Source organism: Plasmodium knowlesi, assembly GCF_000006355.2.
Source record: "Plasmodium knowlesi strain H genome assembly, chromosome: 1".
Lineage (NCBI taxonomy): Eukaryota > Apicomplexa > Aconoidasida > Haemosporida > Plasmodiidae > Plasmodium > Plasmodium knowlesi.
The window spans coordinates 523,707-540,875 of NC_011902.2; the positions used below are offsets into that span (position 1 = coordinate 523,707).

At 42.9% G+C, this 17,169-nt stretch overlaps 5 protein-coding genes across 5 annotated transcripts; 2 read left to right on the forward strand and 3 right to left on the reverse strand.

Moving 5' to 3' along the window:
• Positions 1-1,279: 1,279 nt before the first annotated feature.
• Positions 1,280-2,476, reverse strand: PKNH_0111500 (ras-related protein Rab-18, putative; the record flags this gene model as incomplete). Its single annotated transcript, XM_002257570.1, has 4 exons — positions 1,280-1,616; positions 1,848-1,986; positions 2,139-2,204; positions 2,413-2,476. The coding sequence occupies 4 exons, from the start codon at positions 2,474-2,476 to the stop codon at positions 1,280-1,282; spliced, it is 606 nt and encodes a 201-aa protein (XP_002257606.1).
• A 2,570-nt stretch (positions 2,477-5,046) lies between these two features.
• Positions 5,047-6,444, reverse strand: PKNH_0111600 (conserved Plasmodium protein, unknown function; the record flags this gene model as incomplete). Its single annotated transcript, XM_002257571.1, has 2 exons — positions 5,047-5,861; positions 6,027-6,444. 2 exons carry the CDS (start codon positions 6,442-6,444, stop codon positions 5,047-5,049), a joined length of 1,233 nt encoding a protein of 410 aa, XP_002257607.1.
• A 1,601-nt stretch (positions 6,445-8,045) lies between these two features.
• PKNH_0111700 (DNA helicase PSH3, putative) lies at positions 8,046-11,777 on the forward strand (the record flags this gene model as incomplete). The annotated part of the gene is made up of 1 exon (XM_002257572.2): positions 8,046-11,777. One exon carries the CDS (start codon positions 8,046-8,048, stop codon positions 11,775-11,777), a length of 3,732 nt encoding a protein of 1,243 aa, XP_002257608.2.
• Positions 11,778-12,140: 363 nt separating this feature from the next.
• On the reverse strand, positions 12,141-13,966 carry PKNH_0111800 (gas41-like protein; the record flags this gene model as incomplete). The annotated part of the gene is made up of 9 exons (XM_002257573.2): positions 12,141-12,178; positions 12,305-12,335; positions 12,542-12,657; positions 12,760-12,862; positions 12,989-13,036; positions 13,227-13,345; positions 13,447-13,579; positions 13,734-13,810; position 13,966. Coding segments are annotated over 9 exons (666 nt in total).
• A 533-nt stretch (positions 13,967-14,499) lies between these two features.
• Positions 14,500-15,768, forward strand: PKNH_0111900 (conserved protein, unknown function; the record flags this gene model as incomplete). Its single annotated transcript, XM_002257574.1, has 1 exon — positions 14,500-15,768. One exon carries the CDS (start codon positions 14,500-14,502, stop codon positions 15,766-15,768), a length of 1,269 nt encoding a protein of 422 aa, XP_002257610.1.
• Positions 15,769-17,169: the final 1,401 nt, after the last annotated feature.

The following is a 17,169-nucleotide window of genomic DNA, read 5'->3' on the forward strand; positions in this document are numbered from 1 at the left end:
CTGATGATAAGAAAGAACACACAAAAAAAGTACATGTAAGTACTCACAAATTATTTTCCAATGAAGAGTTTTTCTTTTTTTTTTTTTTTTTTTTTTTTTAGCTTTTAAATTTATTTCCCCCGCAAAGGAAATGAGAAAAGGCGACAATCCCAAGAACAACGGGAGAGAGTTCTCATAATTCAATTTTCTCAACGTACCTCGGATCGGTGCAAACAAGTGCAACTCCGGGGTGAACGATACAGAATAATCTATCCACGTGGATGTAAAAAATAAAAGTGCGAATAGCGCGGGGGGGAAAATACACTAAAATGATGGAAACCATCAAACGGCGAAAACCGCCCAGAACGCGAAAACCGCGCTACAACAACCACGGAACGGTAGCATAGGTTGGAGTCACAATTTTTCAAAACGTGTATGTTCTTGAAAGTGTATGAAGCGTCATCGTCGACACTCCGCCCACACTTGCAAAAGGAAAAAAAAAAAAAAAAAAAGTAGTGGCGACGATGCCGTGGACAAGGAAAAAAAAAAAAAAAAAAAAAAAAAAAAAAAAAAATACAGATATATAAAAAAAAAATATAAAAAAAAATATATAAAAATGAAGTTACTATTAAATCAAGGGGCTTGTTTAAAATTACAAAAAAAAAAAAATACATGTGTAAAGAAAAGGGGGGATTCACTACTGTAGGGGGAGAGGGAGAAAATATATATTACTCTTACGCATTAGGGAAATGATAAAGTGAGAAAAGCAGTGACATGTTGCTAAGCAACAGATAATCAGTTAAGACGCGCAAATGGAAGAGCAACGTCTAAGGGAAAAAGGCATCTAGCTTTTTGAAGGAAAAAAAAAAAAAATTGTCACATTTTTTTTTTTTTTTTTTTTTTCTTTAAAAGATCGGAAAGGGTATGCACACAGGAAAAGTGTGTATATGTGTGTGCGTGCGTGCTGTACTTGTGTCCGTGTTTGCATAAGGGCAATCACATACAGAGAAGAGGCAACAGAGAGGGGAATCGATGACAGAAGCATACAAAAATTAGGAGATGCCTCTCCAGAGGAGAGGGACTGATTATAATCAGAGGTACTTTTTCACGCACACACGTGTAGGTGAATATTTACACATAGACAAAGCCATGCTCGCAAGGGGTGGTATACATGTGTCTGTCTGTTGATACCTGTGTTTGTGATGTTTGTGTGGAGACAAGGACAGAGGAATGGTGATATGTATGGACGGATTGAGTGGGCACGTAACGGTCCTCCCCTGCCACTGCCCCCACTTGATGTCTAACAAACACAGTTGGAGCGATTCTCCTCCTTCTTGCTGAGCTTCAAATTTTTCGTGACAACGCTGAGTTCCAGTAAAGAGGGGTTGTTTAAGATCTGCTGAATAAGCTCCTCAAAGCAGTATGTTATGTTGATATCATTCTTGGCACTGGTCTCGCAAAACAACATATTATTTTCGAAGGCGAAGTTTTTCCCTTCATCTTTTGTAACTTCGTGGTTAGCCTTGTCTATCTTGTTTGCAACCAACATCTTTATAGCATTCTTGTTCGTTGAGTATTTATCTATTTCGTGAATCCATACATCCAAGTTTTCAAATGACTCCCTCACGGTGCAGTCGCTGTGGTGGTGTGGTTGTGTTGGTTGATTGTATATTGGTTGGTTGTATGTTGGTTGTGGTGGTGGTGATGGTTTGGGGGGAAGGAAGCGGGGCAATGCATTAAAAGGTGGACACACACGATATGCACGTTACACACGTCGGATCGGTTAATAGGTGCGATGCGATCGGTTGGGCAAGTCAAAGGACAAGTGGCATACACCTCTCCCTCTGTTTTTTTTTTTTTTCACTTACTAAACCAGAATAATGGCGTGGGCATTTCTATAATAGGCTGAGGTTAAAGTCCGGAATCTTTCCTGTCCCGCTGTGTCCCAAATACCAACTTTAATGGTCTTATTGTCTATTTTCAGGTACTTCACTTTGAAGTCGATGCCTGTAGGGGGGGGGGAGAAATATACAACGGAGGGGAAGTAAAATCTGTCTGCATAGAAGAACCCCTATGTCAAACGGAGAGGCATATATACTCTCTGCCAGTGTGGGCTGCAAATATGATAAGGATGTTCGTCCCTCAGATGGTTCCTTTACCTATGGTGGACAGGACCTTCTCTTCAAACTGATTGTCGGAGTATCGGCACAGAATACTGCTTTTGCCTGCGAGGGGGGGGGAGGTGAAGCGGAAGCGATATTTCGATCAGGCAGTTCCATGAGGCAGCGCAACGTAGAGATAATGCACAGCTCTCCCACCCAGTGCACCGTCTCAGCCTGGGTTAACCGGTTTACACTCAGCTAGTCTCCTTTCGCAAAGGCGCTTAGGCCTTTCCGAATGTTGGAGACACAGCCACTATCCGAGAGAACCTACCTACGCTGGAATCTCCAACAAGTAACAACTTCAGCAGATAGTCATATTTGTTCTTATTTTTCATTTTTTCAGAAGGAACAAAAAAAAAAAAAAGAAAAAGAAAAAAAAAAAAAAAAACAGGGGGGGGCACTACGATGGTGGTGTGAGATGATTCAGGGTTTAATCATGCGTCGTGCGTCCATGAGTGAATGAAAACGCAGAGGTACACGTTGTTGGTGGTCCTCGTAGTCGTGATAGTGGTGGTGTTTGTGTTAGGATGGAGGTATAACTATATGGATGATGTTAAGGCAGATGCGAAGGGGTGATGTTTGTTTGTGTGGCCATGTTTTTTCTGGGGGCGAAGCGCTCACTGCGTGGTGATCATTCTTCGTGAAAAAAACACGGGCTGTTCCTCGTTGCAACATGGGTGCTGATATGCTTGCGTTGCCACGTGGGATACGCCGCTACACTGAAATTGGCTATACGTGTTGCTACGCAGTTTTGCGTTGCCACGATGGCAAATTCACGTGAGCTTCTACCCGCAGTCGCGCCAACTGGAATGTGGTACGCCTTCTTCTGCGAGTCGAGCAACAGAAAAAAGGGAACCCAAACCAAATGACAAATGGTATTTTAAGCGGTGGTTATAATAACATCCTAATTCTTTGAATATTCTCGCCTTAATTTTTTTTTTTTTTTCTTTTGCATTTTTTCTTCTTTGCAGTGTTTCTCATTTGCATTTTTTCTCTTTTACATTTTTTCTGTTTTACATTTTTTCTCGTTGTATTTGCAATGTTCCAATTCGCACTTGAACCCTTGAAAAGGTTTCCTCCCTTCTCTTGGGGATTCAATGCTCGTGTATATGGGGGCAGGGGCTGCGTGAATGCACGGCGCGCCCTATTTTTCTTTTTGAGCGTGTGGAAAAGAGGCGCAAAAAACAAGTCGTGCCACGGGAAGTAGGAACGCAGGAAAAAGGAAAAAAAAAAATAAAATAAAAAAAAAGGGGGAGTGGAAAGAACACCGAATAATTTGCGCATATATGGGCACATGTGGGTGAATTAATATATAAATACATCAGTGCATATTATATATAGGGACATGCGTACCTAAGCACCGTTCGTACAAGGACGAAAACATATTTATATGCGTGGCGACGGTAGGGTAGCGCGGGGGAGGCGAGTGAAGGAAACACAGCAATAATTCTTGCCCTTTTTGCGCCGAGGAAATTCCGAAATTATAAAAAAATAAAAAAAAACACAGAAAGGGAAAAAACAAAGAAGAGATGAAAGGGTGGAAGAAAAAAATAAATAAAAGAAAAAAATTTTTATATGACAGGAATAACAGCATTTTTATGTAAGGTGTGAATTTTTTTTTTCTTTTTTTTTGCATTTCGTTCTGATTTACTCTTCGCCCACCCAGGGCTCTTCTTCTCCTTCCCGTGGTCACTCTCCACGGCATGTTTTGGCCTCACCCACTTTTCACCTAGAAACGTTGCTCTCATGAATGAAACGGAAATCATCCACTCCCTGTTATGTCAATGGGGAAAGGGCCCGTCACTGGACTGTGCGGATGAAGCACACGTCACAGGGCTACTGGGTAGGGTATATGTTCTCAATGGAAAAATATTACTCAACACGGAAACGCCAAAACGCGGAAGCAAAGTTTACCAACCTCGCTGTGCTTATGCAGGTAATATGCTTCTGCACCTACGAAAATTTTTTCTCCTCATGGAACCACTAGAACAAAAGTTCTGTTATGTTATTTAGCATGAGAGTTTGTGTGTTTGCACTGTTGCGTTGTGAACAGGACAGGGGAAAGACCGAATAACATTGGCTAAAGAGGACACCGTCATGATGCAGAAAAATAACTTCCTTAATTGGTAGACAGAGGGCTACCTCCCGGGGAATTAGCATCACGAGCTATGAAGTGAGTATTTGTGCGGCACTCCAAAATGTAGACCAAATGGCTATTTCGGAAAAAAAAAAAAAAAAAAAAAAAAAAACAATTAAATCATGTGAGCTAGCCAAAATGTAGACAAAATAGCTATTTCGAAAAAAAAAAAAAAAAAAAAATATGAACGGGTCATAATTTTTCTTTTTTACCATATAAGTTTTACACACGTGCAACTTACAATGCACACCCCTTTACCGATTCATCCCATCTCTCCCTACTCAGTTGCGATGTATATTCTGGTTGTTCGTTTCACCTCTTGTGTTATTATTTCAACGCCTTCCCCAATCGGATGGTACGGGTATGGGGTGATGTTGCAACTTGGCACTCAATTAGGTAATCCCCCTTTCGGTGGTTTAATCGGGGTGATAATTTGGGGGTTGCCACTGTTGTTACTGCTGTTATCTCCAGTGTGCAGACCCAGTGCGCCGTGTTGTTCACATGGGATAGCAGCTTCAGGGGATGTAGAACGGGACGTCAAAATCGCATGAATAGCCAGGCAAAAAAAAAAAAAAAAAAAAAAAAAAAAAAAAAAAAAGGGGGTTGGACGAAGAATACAAACAAACGGTCAAATATACACAATGTAGCATGGGAAAAAGCGGTACAAACAAAGCGGTATGAACAAAATGATATGCGGAATCTGATGGATGAGAGTCAGGGAGATGAATCCCCTTTCTCTAAGTTGACGCACAACCCCTTCTACGTTCTTTAGGCTGTTTTCTTCGCTGAGGGGGCAATCCCGTACAACTGGAAACATCTCTGAAAGAAGCGTCCCAAGTAAGTGTCCTCGACTTCACTTAGCATAACGCTGTCATTTGCCACGAGGGAGATATTTACACGCCCCGTTGCACTGTCTACATTTTTCTGAAGCACCTCATGCTTGACATTTTTGTAATAAGTGGCTGCATCTACTAGGGACAGTTTTGGTGGTCCCAAAAAATGGCTAGCTAGCTTATAGCCCAAGTAGTGAAAAATAATTAAAAAAAGGAGAAAAAAAAAATGATACCTCTTTGAAAGAGATTCATTCAATATCCAACTGAGACTCATAAAAGGACCACCCACAACATTTGCGCATCTGGTGGAAAAGAGAAGAACGACTTGTGTTAAGAGAAGATTTATTTCCAACTGGTAAGGTAGATTATCCTTGGTGAACAGATAAATATAGAGTAAGACATAATTGAGAAAGGAACATAACATTTCATTCAAATACGTATCCATCACGATGGAGGAGTAGAGGTCCATGCTGCTCCAAAAGGTTTTGTTGTAGTATTTGTTGCCGCTGCTACCATGAGGGCATGTTAGTATGATGAGCTGAACAATGGCATTCTTCACGACAGGGGGTACGTGAGGGAAAACAAATGAGGTGAGTATGGATCTGCCTTTAGTGACTTTCCCATTTTGTATCCTCTCTAGGATGATGGCACTGATGGGTGACAGAGGCTCTTCCACTACAAAGAAATTTTTCACTCCGAGGTAGAGCAGCGTTCCCAAGACATTGGACAGGAATATAACCTTCGCTTCGCCTAGTGGGAATTAGAAATTTGTTTATTATGAATTGGTAAATTATGAATTGGTAAATTATGTATTGGTAAATTATGAATTAGGGGAGTGCTCATTTAGGGTGCGACAACAAGGAGAGGCGACGCCGCACGCCTAATTACCACCTCCTTGGAGGCCCAAGCGCTTACCCCTGCCTATCAGGTTGAGTCTGCTCTTGAAAAAGTGAAAAAAAGGATCTCCGTCGTACCCACCGGAGCAGTGCCGGAACCACAGAAACAGGATAATGGTCCCCTTGATGGACCCCGCTACCAAGCTGTTGGCATAATCATATTGAGATACTCTGGAGAGACCAGCAAAAACAACATTGTCAATGATCTTGTTCACAATAAAGCAGAAGCTAAAGTAGAGGAAAGTGTTCATACAAAACCCCACGCACAAACATATCGTCTTATAATTACGCACCAGGTATTTATAAGGCACAGTCTTCACCTTGACCTCCTTGAAATCCTCCTTGGATCCCTTTCGGTTGGAAATTTTATCCTTTATCTTCTTCGTAATTTTTAGTGACTGTTCGTATAGGTTGTTATCATGGTGTGCCTGGCTCATTGTTGTGATGACTTCTGTTATGACTACGGGGGGTGACTACTTCTGTTATGACTTTTGTGATGACTTTTTTTATAACTTTTGTTATGACTTTTGTGATGACTTCTGTTATGTCTTCTGTTATGACTACGGGGGGGGTGACTGCTGGATGCGTTCGAAGCTTTTCCCTCCTTTGCCCGTGTATCTCCTTCCAGTGCAGGATGCAAGAGGGGTTCCGTTCGGCGCGCCCTGCTGAGCTTGTTAATCCACTTCACAGGTTAACTCTCCAAAGAGAGTGGGCAACTTGCTTCGGCGGTACTTCTCCTACGTGGGGGAGTTACACTGGACTACTTTAGGATGCGTCTCTTCTGTGTATTAACAGCAAGGTAGGTAAAAGGGCTGAGCATACACAATTTACGGAGGTATCTGAAAAACGGAACGCGCAGAAAGTACACCATACCAAGGGTTTCCCTTGTTGTGACGGTGTCATACGATATGGCGTACCCTGCGGTGATGTAAGTAAAGGTAGTTCTTCCCTGATTCAACTGAACGGTTAAGAACGCGGCTGATGGAGCGATGTGTGCATTTTTGACATGTCGAGTGGCCAAAGTCAAAAAAAAAAAAAAAAAAAAAAAAAAAAAAGAAAGAAAAATGGCGTAGCATTTATCGGATGATTGGCCAAAGTGCATGCGTCAAGTTTCTGCTGCGATGGTGCTCCCGCTTGTGCAGACGGGTTCGGCTTTTTATTTTTTTGGGAAGGTCTCTCAATACAGGAGAGTAAAAAAAAAAAAAAAAAAAAAAAAAAAAAAAAAAAAAAAAATCATAGACATATGGTACACTACGTCGATTGGTGTGCTGAACTGAAAGGAAAGTGACTACTCGTTTGTGGCACGAGCGAGGGCGTATTGCAGTGTGTTATCATGTTTCAGCTCCTCCATTTCGTAAGGACAAGGGTAATTTTGTTAAGTTGAGGGGTTCCATTCTCCCATGGACGACTGTTTGGAGGCTCGCTCCGGTATGCACCATCAGCCTTCCCACCCCCCCACTGTTCAAGTGCAGTGCGGGAGCCCATCGTAGGAGAGGTGCCTACGCGAAGAGGAAGTTCACTTAGATGTACTTAACCTGTTGGTCAGTCGCTTTGACAGAATTTGCAGAATTTTCTGATATGTTTTACTTACTTATTGAGGGAAGATCTCTTCTTTTTTTTTTTTTTTTTTTTTTTTTTTTTTTCTCCTTTCCCACTTTTCCGTGGTGGGCACCGAAAAGGCGGGTTCTTTCTTCTATCCCCCCCCCCGGGCTCAAAAGGATAGGAAAATAATGCAAGAGAGTGAAGTAGGTGTACAACCATGTAGGGTAGCAGAAAGTGGAGAAGCGCAGAGAAACAGAAAAACTGGCGTACCTTCTCACTAACCACGAAAGCGAATTGACAGAGGGGTGAATCTTCCAGAGGAGAAAAAACAACACAAAAGGTGGTGCAGTGTAAGCCTGCTTGATGCAGCTGTATAAATCAACCAGAGCATGTGCCTGGTTAGAAGGACAACAACAGAGCAAGGGTGTTACCTCTCCCCCATTTTTCCAATTTGACAGTTTGTTTCTTCTCCCGTGCGACGACTCCTGTACGAAGAATGAACCCCTGGACAGTACCAATTGGTCACCTGAATGACCTGTTGGTCGATACCCCAAAGGAGGAGAAAAATGAAGAATGTTCGCTAGAAGAATTGGATATACCTCAGGAGGTAATTCAGGCCTTAGGACGGATGGAGATTTCCCATCCGTCAACTATACAGCGACTGTCCATTAAGAAGGCTCTACAGAAGAAGAACCTAATTGTACAAGCGAAAAACGGCACGGGAAAAAGCATGTCCATATGTATCATCGTGGCGAGTAAAATAGTGGAAAAGGTGAAGAGGAAATATCTCAAGGGGGGTCACCTCAAGGAGCCAGAAAGGAACTTGTCCGAATTGCCACTGAACGAGACAGACCCATCATTGTGTCTCTTCCTTCACTCCATAATCCTTGTACCTACCCGTGAGCTCTGCGTACAGCTCTGTGATAACATAAAGGAGATTTCCCATCAGGGTATATTTATTAATGGAGAAAATGAGCAACTCGCACGGGTACATGAAAATGTTAGCAGTTCCTCCTTCCACAACTCATTATTAAGTCATCATCGTTATGGAGAAAACAGTGGCAAGGAGGTTGAGAAGCAATCCCCCTTCGAAGTGAAACCCATGGTACTGTATGGAGGGACCGATGTAGTAGAAAATGTGCGTATGATATTTTCGTGCCTTCCCCACGTAATAATATCTACCCCTGGAAGGTTGAAACATGTGTTAAGTATTTTGAAGCGACTTCATGTGGAGCTGGGACAAACAGAAAGGAAAGGATGCTCTACCCAAGTGCCACTTACCAGGATAGCAAATGTTCTGATAAAACAGTTAATATTAGATGAGGTGGATGCCCTCCTGGATGAACAATTTCAAGAACAGATAAAGTTCATCCTCAGTCAGGTCGTAAGTCCCAAAGTTCAAGTTCTCTGTTACAGCTCTACCTTTCTTGAATCAACAATTACTAGCTTTCTAAAGATGGTTCACCAACATGATGTGGGCTATGTTTCTAAGTGGAAGGGTTTTTGCGTGAAAAGCATTGATAATATATTGGCTGGGAACAGGGAGAGAGATCTTCCTAAGGGGGATTTCCTTGAATCCTATGTAGGATGTATTTCGCCGGAGGAAATGCAACAAGAAATGAAGGTAACACACACACTGGACAAGGATACACTACCACAGATGAACGATCCGAGTGACCATGGGGTGGAGGGAGAAGAGGCTTCGCTCGAAGAATATCACAACGGCGATGAAGTGAACTCTCCACCCGGTATCTCGCAAAACAACCGCATACATACAAAAGTGAAAAAAAAAAAAAAAAAAAAAAAAAAAATTAGGAGAAACAAATCCAAGGGGATGAACTCCATCGAAGAAATGATACGAGCACAGAGTGTCTTCCAAGACGACAGTTCCATTCGGTACATATTAAAAAAAATTGTAAAGGAAAAGCGAAATGTTGTCATGTGTGTTAAGCCAAAGAGGGAGTTTGAATTCGTGCAGACATGCACCTCAGTCATCATTCATGAGAAAGGGGCTGTCGGAAGGAAACAGTCCAATACCATGGTAAATCAGTTCATTGACCATGCGGCGGGTGTAGAGGGTAGTGTCTACAATGTGGCTGAGGGAAGTGATGGGGAGAAGCGCTCTGGCGACATTCTGGGATCACCCATCTTGCGAAACGTTAGGCACTGCTTCATCACAGTGAACAACGAAGGTATGAATAAGCATGAGGAACTCAAATACAAAATGAAGGTAATTCTAAAGGTAGTAAAGGAAATAAAATTTCATCAATGCTTTCTCTTTATTAACAACACGTATGAGGGGGTGCAAGTGAGCAAGGTGCTAAAGAAGCATGAGGTGTCTTGCTACTACACGAGTTCCAAGGTTGATCACCAAGAAAGGATGAATGTTTTTCATAGACTCAAGAGAAATGAGGTGAAGGTTGTTGTTTGTAGTGATGTCATGAGCAGAGGTATCGACAACATTGTGTGTGATCTGGTCATTAACCTTGATATACCACAGAACAAGGAAACCTATATTCATCGGTCGGGGAGGTGTGGACGCTATGGGAACAGGGGGCTGTGTATAAGCCTTTGTAACTATTCGGACTACGCCTACCTGTACTACTTCAAGTATCAGCTGCGACTCCCTGTGCACGACTTCTGCTACCTCCGTAGGGAGCAGGAGTTCTCACAGGGGGCGAACCAATTAGTGGAGGGGAGTAACGAACTAGTGGAGGATACTAACGAATTAGTAGAGGATACTAACGAATTAGTAGAGGAGGCTAACGAATTAGTCGAGGAGGGTAACGAATTAGTCGAGGAAACTAACAAATTTGTGGGGGGAGATTCCCCGAATGGTGCCCCTTGGCGCAATTCTTACGATATACTCGTTAAGGGAGAAGGGGAGGAAGAAGCCATGAGGGAAGAAAACACCCTGGGTGAGCACTCCGCCAGTTGCGTTGAAACCCAATTAGGAATCCATGTAGTAGAGCAGAAAGTTCCCGTTCAAGCGTGTCGCTTAACGCGCGCCCCGAGGCAGAAGGTCCTCACCCTGAACATCAAGGGGTTCTTCGCCGACGGTATACACATCGAAGGGGGGGGTAGCCATGTGAAGAAGGAACCAGATGGCCCACTCCACGATGTCGGGCTCAAAGTGCGTGTGAAGAAATTTGTGAGCAGATTCAAAATTGTGAAAAAAGAAGTCTCCTGCCAGTTTTATCTCCCCAACGATGATGTAAATGTCTTTAAGTCGATAAGCATCGTACAGGACAAGTCCAACCTTATTATTTTCTTCCTCTTTAAGAGAAGAATACGGATGCGCTTCCTTTCCTTTCGCTCAATGCCACTTCCAGAAGGGGACGAGCAGGAAAAGGGCAGTAAGTGGTGCAGATCCAACTACTGTTTCCTTTTTTTTTGCAATTCGGATAGCTACCTAGTGCTCAAGGTCTTTTATTTCTTCCTCTTCCTGTTTAAGCATTATCAGTATCCCCTTAGGGAGGCCCTGACTCCCTTGCTGATTCATTCAGGGCCGATTACAGTGAAGGGGGGAAAATGGAAAAAGAAATGTGGAAAATATTACCACGTATTTCGTCCCAATCGAGTCAATTTCAACTACGTGTCGGATACCTGCCTTATGATAAGTAACCACATCGAAACGAAAGAGAAGAAGAAAAAAAAAAATTTTAAAAGGTACGAAAGTGATGAAGATTTTTACATGAACAGGCAAGGTAAAAATATAACTACTTTTCAAAAGGCCATGTTTTACCCATTCCTCTTGGGGAACCGAAAGACACATCGCTTGAATGGAAAATTAAACAACCCAGATTCTGTACGAAGGGAATATACCCATGCGGAAGATATCCATAACGGAGTTTATGAAGAAATTTTACAACAGACAGGGGTGGAGCTGCAACCTAGCTCACTGCCTCTAGAAAGCGCTCTCAGCCAGATAAAGGCAAACTGCCATGAGAAGAAAAAAATTCTCACCTTTTCTCAAAAGTGCAGTGAAAATCCCTGCATGAATGACCAGCGGAAGATCGTCCAGAAGGTGAACAACCTGGTGGCCCCGCAAGTGTTCCTAAATTTATCCCATGGAGAGGAGGACGTCCATTTGTTGAAAGGACTCTTCCTGCAGAATCACGTGCAGCTCCATGATGGAAACAACGCGGATGATGAAAACAACCGTGTACAAAAAAACGAGAGCGCTTTTGCGAATTTGGAAGAGCGAAGAGAAGGTTACGCGCAGTAAAGCACATTTTACCTGCACAGTGCAGAGCATCAAATGGAAAAAAAAAAAAAAAAAAAAAAAAAAAAAAAAAAAAAAAAATAGCTAGCTCAATACTCGATCAAAGAACATAATATGTGTGCAAATAGCTAAAACGAAAAAAAAAAAAAAAAAAAAAAAGGAAATTGAAGTCCCATAGAGGGGACGCCAATCCAAAGTAATGTTGTTCTTTCCGCGTGAGCGTAGAGCGACTCACCAGAAGATGGTTGTCGAGAACGACATCACGTAGACATGACCGTTTCGAATGAAGGGAGAAGTATTTTTAAAATGCAATTGCAATGATATTTCCTCAAAGGAGAGAGATAATTTGGACGCCATCCTGTTGGCTCAGTTGTCGTCACTGCTAACACCCATTTCGGCTTTCACTAAGAGGAGGGGGACAAGGGGAGAGTATAAATTTTTTCAGGTGAAATTATTGGATGTGAAAGTCTACTTTACTGATGCCACAAGAACTGGTGGTGTGTATAGAGGGGAGGTTGATAGCCTCTTACGTGTGAAATATTTTTGTTGTGCTTCATTTATCTGTGAATGGAGGGAAGGGGAAAACACACGTGTAGATGAATACACGTGCAGGAACCTTATCACCAGCATGCACATGTATGTATTTATGTATATATACGTATGTATGTATGTATTTATGTATGTGTGTATGTGTGTATGTATGTGAGGGGGAGATTCTCTATGATGCTTGCTGTGACGCTCGTTGTGGCGCGTCTCTTTCGCATTACGTCCTTGGATAGCTCCGTCGCCTCGGTCATGAGGTCGCATATCTCCTCCTGCACTTTCGACTGGAACTGGAGGTACTTCCTCGTGTAGGTTTCCTCCTGGAAGTCGTACTTGAGGACTACGGGGATGGAAAACAATTAGCTATTTAATAGGTTGTCATGCTAGTAGTGCACGAAATGGCGAACAGGCGCGCCCCGCATATTTGCACCATGTAACGTACAGTGTTCGTGGAACTTGTGGGGGGCTGTCTTGGTATTGTTGCTCTGAATTATTTTGTTGTACAGGTTGACCGTGGGATTTCGGAAGATGATTTCTTCGTACGTCTGCGGGGGGCATCGGTGAAGTAAGCGTCTCTTTAGTAAGCATCTGCTGCGCAGAAATAGATGCCTACGAGGGAAAGCTACGCGTGACACCGCGCGGCATCCTGTGTCCTTCCCGGTGGAACTAACCTCGTTAACCACGCAAGGGGGGCACGTCGATTCCGTATCCGTGTTTAGCTAAGACGAAAAAAAAAAAAAAAAAAAAAAAAAAAAAAATTACACATAGAAAAAAGAAAAAGAAATACTAATGGGAACTGATGAACAAACTGCCGACAGTATGCTACACATAACATAACATAACTTATTAATGGCCATACATGAATGTGTCTGCCAACAAGTCTGAATGTTTAACGAATGCACTCTATACCTTCACAAAGTGTACAATGCTCACTGGCGACACAGAAACATCAGCGAAATAAATTTTCACCGTGAGGTAGAATTCACCCCATCCTATTTCGTTCACTTCGTAAGGGGGCTGCGTGTAAACTGGTACGGAAAGGGGAGGAAGGCGGTGTTTCCAATGGGGTGAAGCGTTTATCCAAGCAGAGTGCCCAACCGGAGGAGTTGACGTGTCCAAGGCAACCAACCTCGCTTGGGGTAAATGAAGGAGGGGTCCAACTCAAAAACGACTTTCTGAATGAAGAGGGAAAGATCCGAATAATTGGGGCAACGCAAGAGGCAGGTCCATTTGTGGGTCATATTTCCAAACTTTCTTTTCTCCTGTGATGGGAGGGGGGTTACATGGACGGTGGCAAGTGGTCAAGCGGTACGGCTAAAACGTTGCGATTCAAACGATGCTGTTCAAACGATGCGGTTCAAACATTGCGGTGTAGATGATATGGGCCTGGGAAAAACTTCCTCCATGTGAATATACCTGTTGGGAGAGTAAGAAGGCGTAGGTGCCAACCACCACGGGCTTCACCAGCTTCACGTTCTGCATACGGTTCTCCACTGCGGAGTGAGTGGGTAGAGATGGTTTAGCATAAAATGGGCACAGGTAGAGTAGGGAGCTCCACGTGTACACATAAGCAAGTGCGCATATATCTACTTATCTACCGATAGTAGTATGTAGAGGTTCAGGCGAGGTACCCCTGCCTTGCACTCACTTTTTGAGGAGTATGGGCATTCCCATGGGTGGGCACTTGGTCCAGGGTGAAGTGGTCCAAAAAAAGAAAAACACACAACAGATCGAGCAAAGGAACTAATTATTAAAAGAATTATAAAAGGAACTCCTCAGGGAAAACAAAAAACCGACGCCTCTGACAGGGGCAACAACTTAACTGGTTTTTTTCCCTGTGGAGTAAAATGATCCAGGCAGGCTGGCGCGCAATCAGGGGAGGGGGGGAGTTATAAACGGGAAAGCACCAGATGGGATCATAAGGCAATATGCCGCTGAGTAGCAACCATTTTGACTACCTAAAGGGGTAACGAGAAAAAAAAAAAAAAAAAAAAAAAAAAAAAGAGAAACGAAGTGCAAAAACACTTTCTTCGTAGGAAAATTGCATCACCATGGAAGTTTACCCACTCTGTGCGTAGCTGCAAATGGAAAAATATTGGGGACCTACTTGAATTTCTTTTTTTTTTTTTTTTTTTTTTTTTTTTTCTCTTTTTTGCTTATTTTAAATGAGTCCCCAGACGAAATGCCAAACCGGAAGAAGTGGAAACGCGCGGGGTGGTGTAGTTGGGGTAGCGTAGTTGGGGTGGCAGTTCTGTTGTTGCTGATGCTGTGCACCGTGTGGGGGGATGCCCTCCAAGTGGGGAAGCGCCAAGTGCAGGCAAAACGCGGACTAACAGGCAGACGCACTGTATGGGGCAAACACAACACAGGAATTGTTTGCACCAACTGTGAGACAAAGCGACCAGGGTGTTTTCTGCGCCCCCCGGTAAGGTCAGGAAAAAGGGAAAAACTCTCCCCCCAAAAAAATGTCCTGAATTCATTCGAAAGGAGTGTGGACAAAGTCACGGGAAATTTTCTTCACGACAGAGACCTCTTCATAGAGGTAGATAAAAAGCAAAAAATGATCGAGGAAATTGAAAAAATGAATCAACTCCAGTATGAGCACATCCAGAAATACATTCAACCCTTAAGCCAAAACGACGTATACGAAGAAATTATAAACCACAAAATCCATCTGTACAAGAAGGAGAACGAAACAGAGAAGCTGAAAAAGTTGATAAAGGTTCAGGAGTTTTTGAACCCATATATTATAAGCCAAAGAAAGAAGAAGGCAAAGGAGAAGGTTGAATATATGATTGCTTGTATCCTCAAGGGGGAAAATATCGACCAGATCATTACCGAAATGTTTAGGAAGAGGCTCATTGACGTTTATGTGCTTACGTTTATCGATGACAAGGTGATGGAGGCGCACACCAAGTTGGTGCGCACCGCCGTTGATCAGGTTGACCAGATTCAGCAGGTTGACCAAGCTGACCAGGTTGACCGAGTTCACGGGGTGAAGAGGTTGGACGGAGTTAACCACCATCCCCATGAAGAGAGCAAACATGGGGAACTTGGTGGAACGGACCAAATGAGCATTACGGAGAAAATCCTAAGGATGCTCAAGGACCGTATCGTGGCACAACAGAAGCTTCAGGTCAAGGGCACATTTGATTTCACTCGGATAGTTTTCCTCTCGACTACCCTAGATATCAGTGAAGATAGGCAGTCCATAATCAAGTCTTCCATTAGGACCATAGACCAGTTGGAAGAGTTTGAGCTCTACTTGCTAGACGCACTGGACTATGCAGAGACAAACGAAAAAATGAAGCAGTACATCCCGCACCTCGAACTGCTACTAAGCACCTGTAAAAAAATGAACCCCGTCTTTAATCAGCTCCTGAACAAACAGACCGAAAACGTTCGCTTCTTCCCAGATAAGATTGACATGTCGCAGTTTAAGGAACTGTAGTGGCACAGTCTTCCTTATACGAAGGGTGTTTATAACGCTTAAGTGAACTTCGCACACATTTATAGTTTGCACAACTATGTGTAGTATGACGAGGAGAGCTTCTTCAAGACGAGGATACGTAAACAGTTAGTGCCACTTTACAAGTGCTCGTTTGGATGACCCGCCTACATCTCTGGGGAGGTACATTCGTGGGTCTTTTTTTTTTTTTTTTAGAAAACAAATGGATAAGTCTCATCCCTCGTTGTGCCCTTCAAGGCAACATAGGTTTCTCTTCGTTATCATTTCACACGGTTGGATCACCCTACACACAAATGGGTTATGTTTTTTTTTTTTTTTTTTTTAGTATTTTTTATATTACACGAAGTTGGTCGTTTTGCCATCCAGCTGTGTAGGGCAGTTGCCCATTGATGGTTACATTTTTTTTTTTTTTCTTTTTTTTTGTTTGCTCCTTTTAAACAGAAATCATGTAGGATTTTTATGCAGGGGCATCTATGTGGGGGACACCCCCACCACTCTCTATTCTTTGTTTTCCATGTGCGACGTGGTGTAGAAAGCCGCGTGAGACCAAAAAAAAAAAAAAAAACATTTGTGCCGCTGCGTATTAACTGTCTCAAATACAGATCGACCAATTGGCCATACATTCGCATAAAAGGTCAGGGAAAAATTACCTGAACAGGGTCATACAAAGGGAGGAAGAGGGTGCGCTGAGTGTAATTTTGCGAATGGGGAGAGACAGGGCGTATGAGGGATGGGGAAATCCCTACTCGCTTGATATATGGTGTGAAATCATCATAACAGACGAAGGGGCAGGAAAAAACATTCATATGATTTTCACTGGAGTGGGAACCTCTTTTTGTTTTGAACAAAGTTGAGCTAGCTAAATAATTTCCTTCCTCCCTTTTTCGCTTCTTTTTTTTTTTTTTTTTTTTTTTTTTCTTTTTTTTTTCCCCCTTTTTACCTGAACAGGTCAGGTAAGAAAATGGCAAAGCTTTTCCCCTCCTGGGGGAAAAGAGTATACACATGAGAATTTCACGTAAAGGCAAACTTGTGTATCTGCGTTGGTATATATACCTATACACCACTGCGGCGCGAGCTACACAAATTCACCCGGCGTGGAGAAGTGCATGTGCACAGGGGGGAAGAGCGCGGCTGAGCGAAATGAGCGATGAAACTTTCGATGAACTTGTGATGAACTTGTGATGAATTTGTGATGAAGTTGCGATGAATTTGTGATGAATTTGTGATGAAGTTGCGATGAATTTGTGATGAACTTGCGATGAACTTGTGATGAACTTGCGATGAACTTGCGCTAAAGTCGCGGCAAACTTCCTCGCATATGTATGCATCACTACATGGTTGTTTTGTAGCACGCAGGTGGGGATGCGCAGGTCGGCACAAACG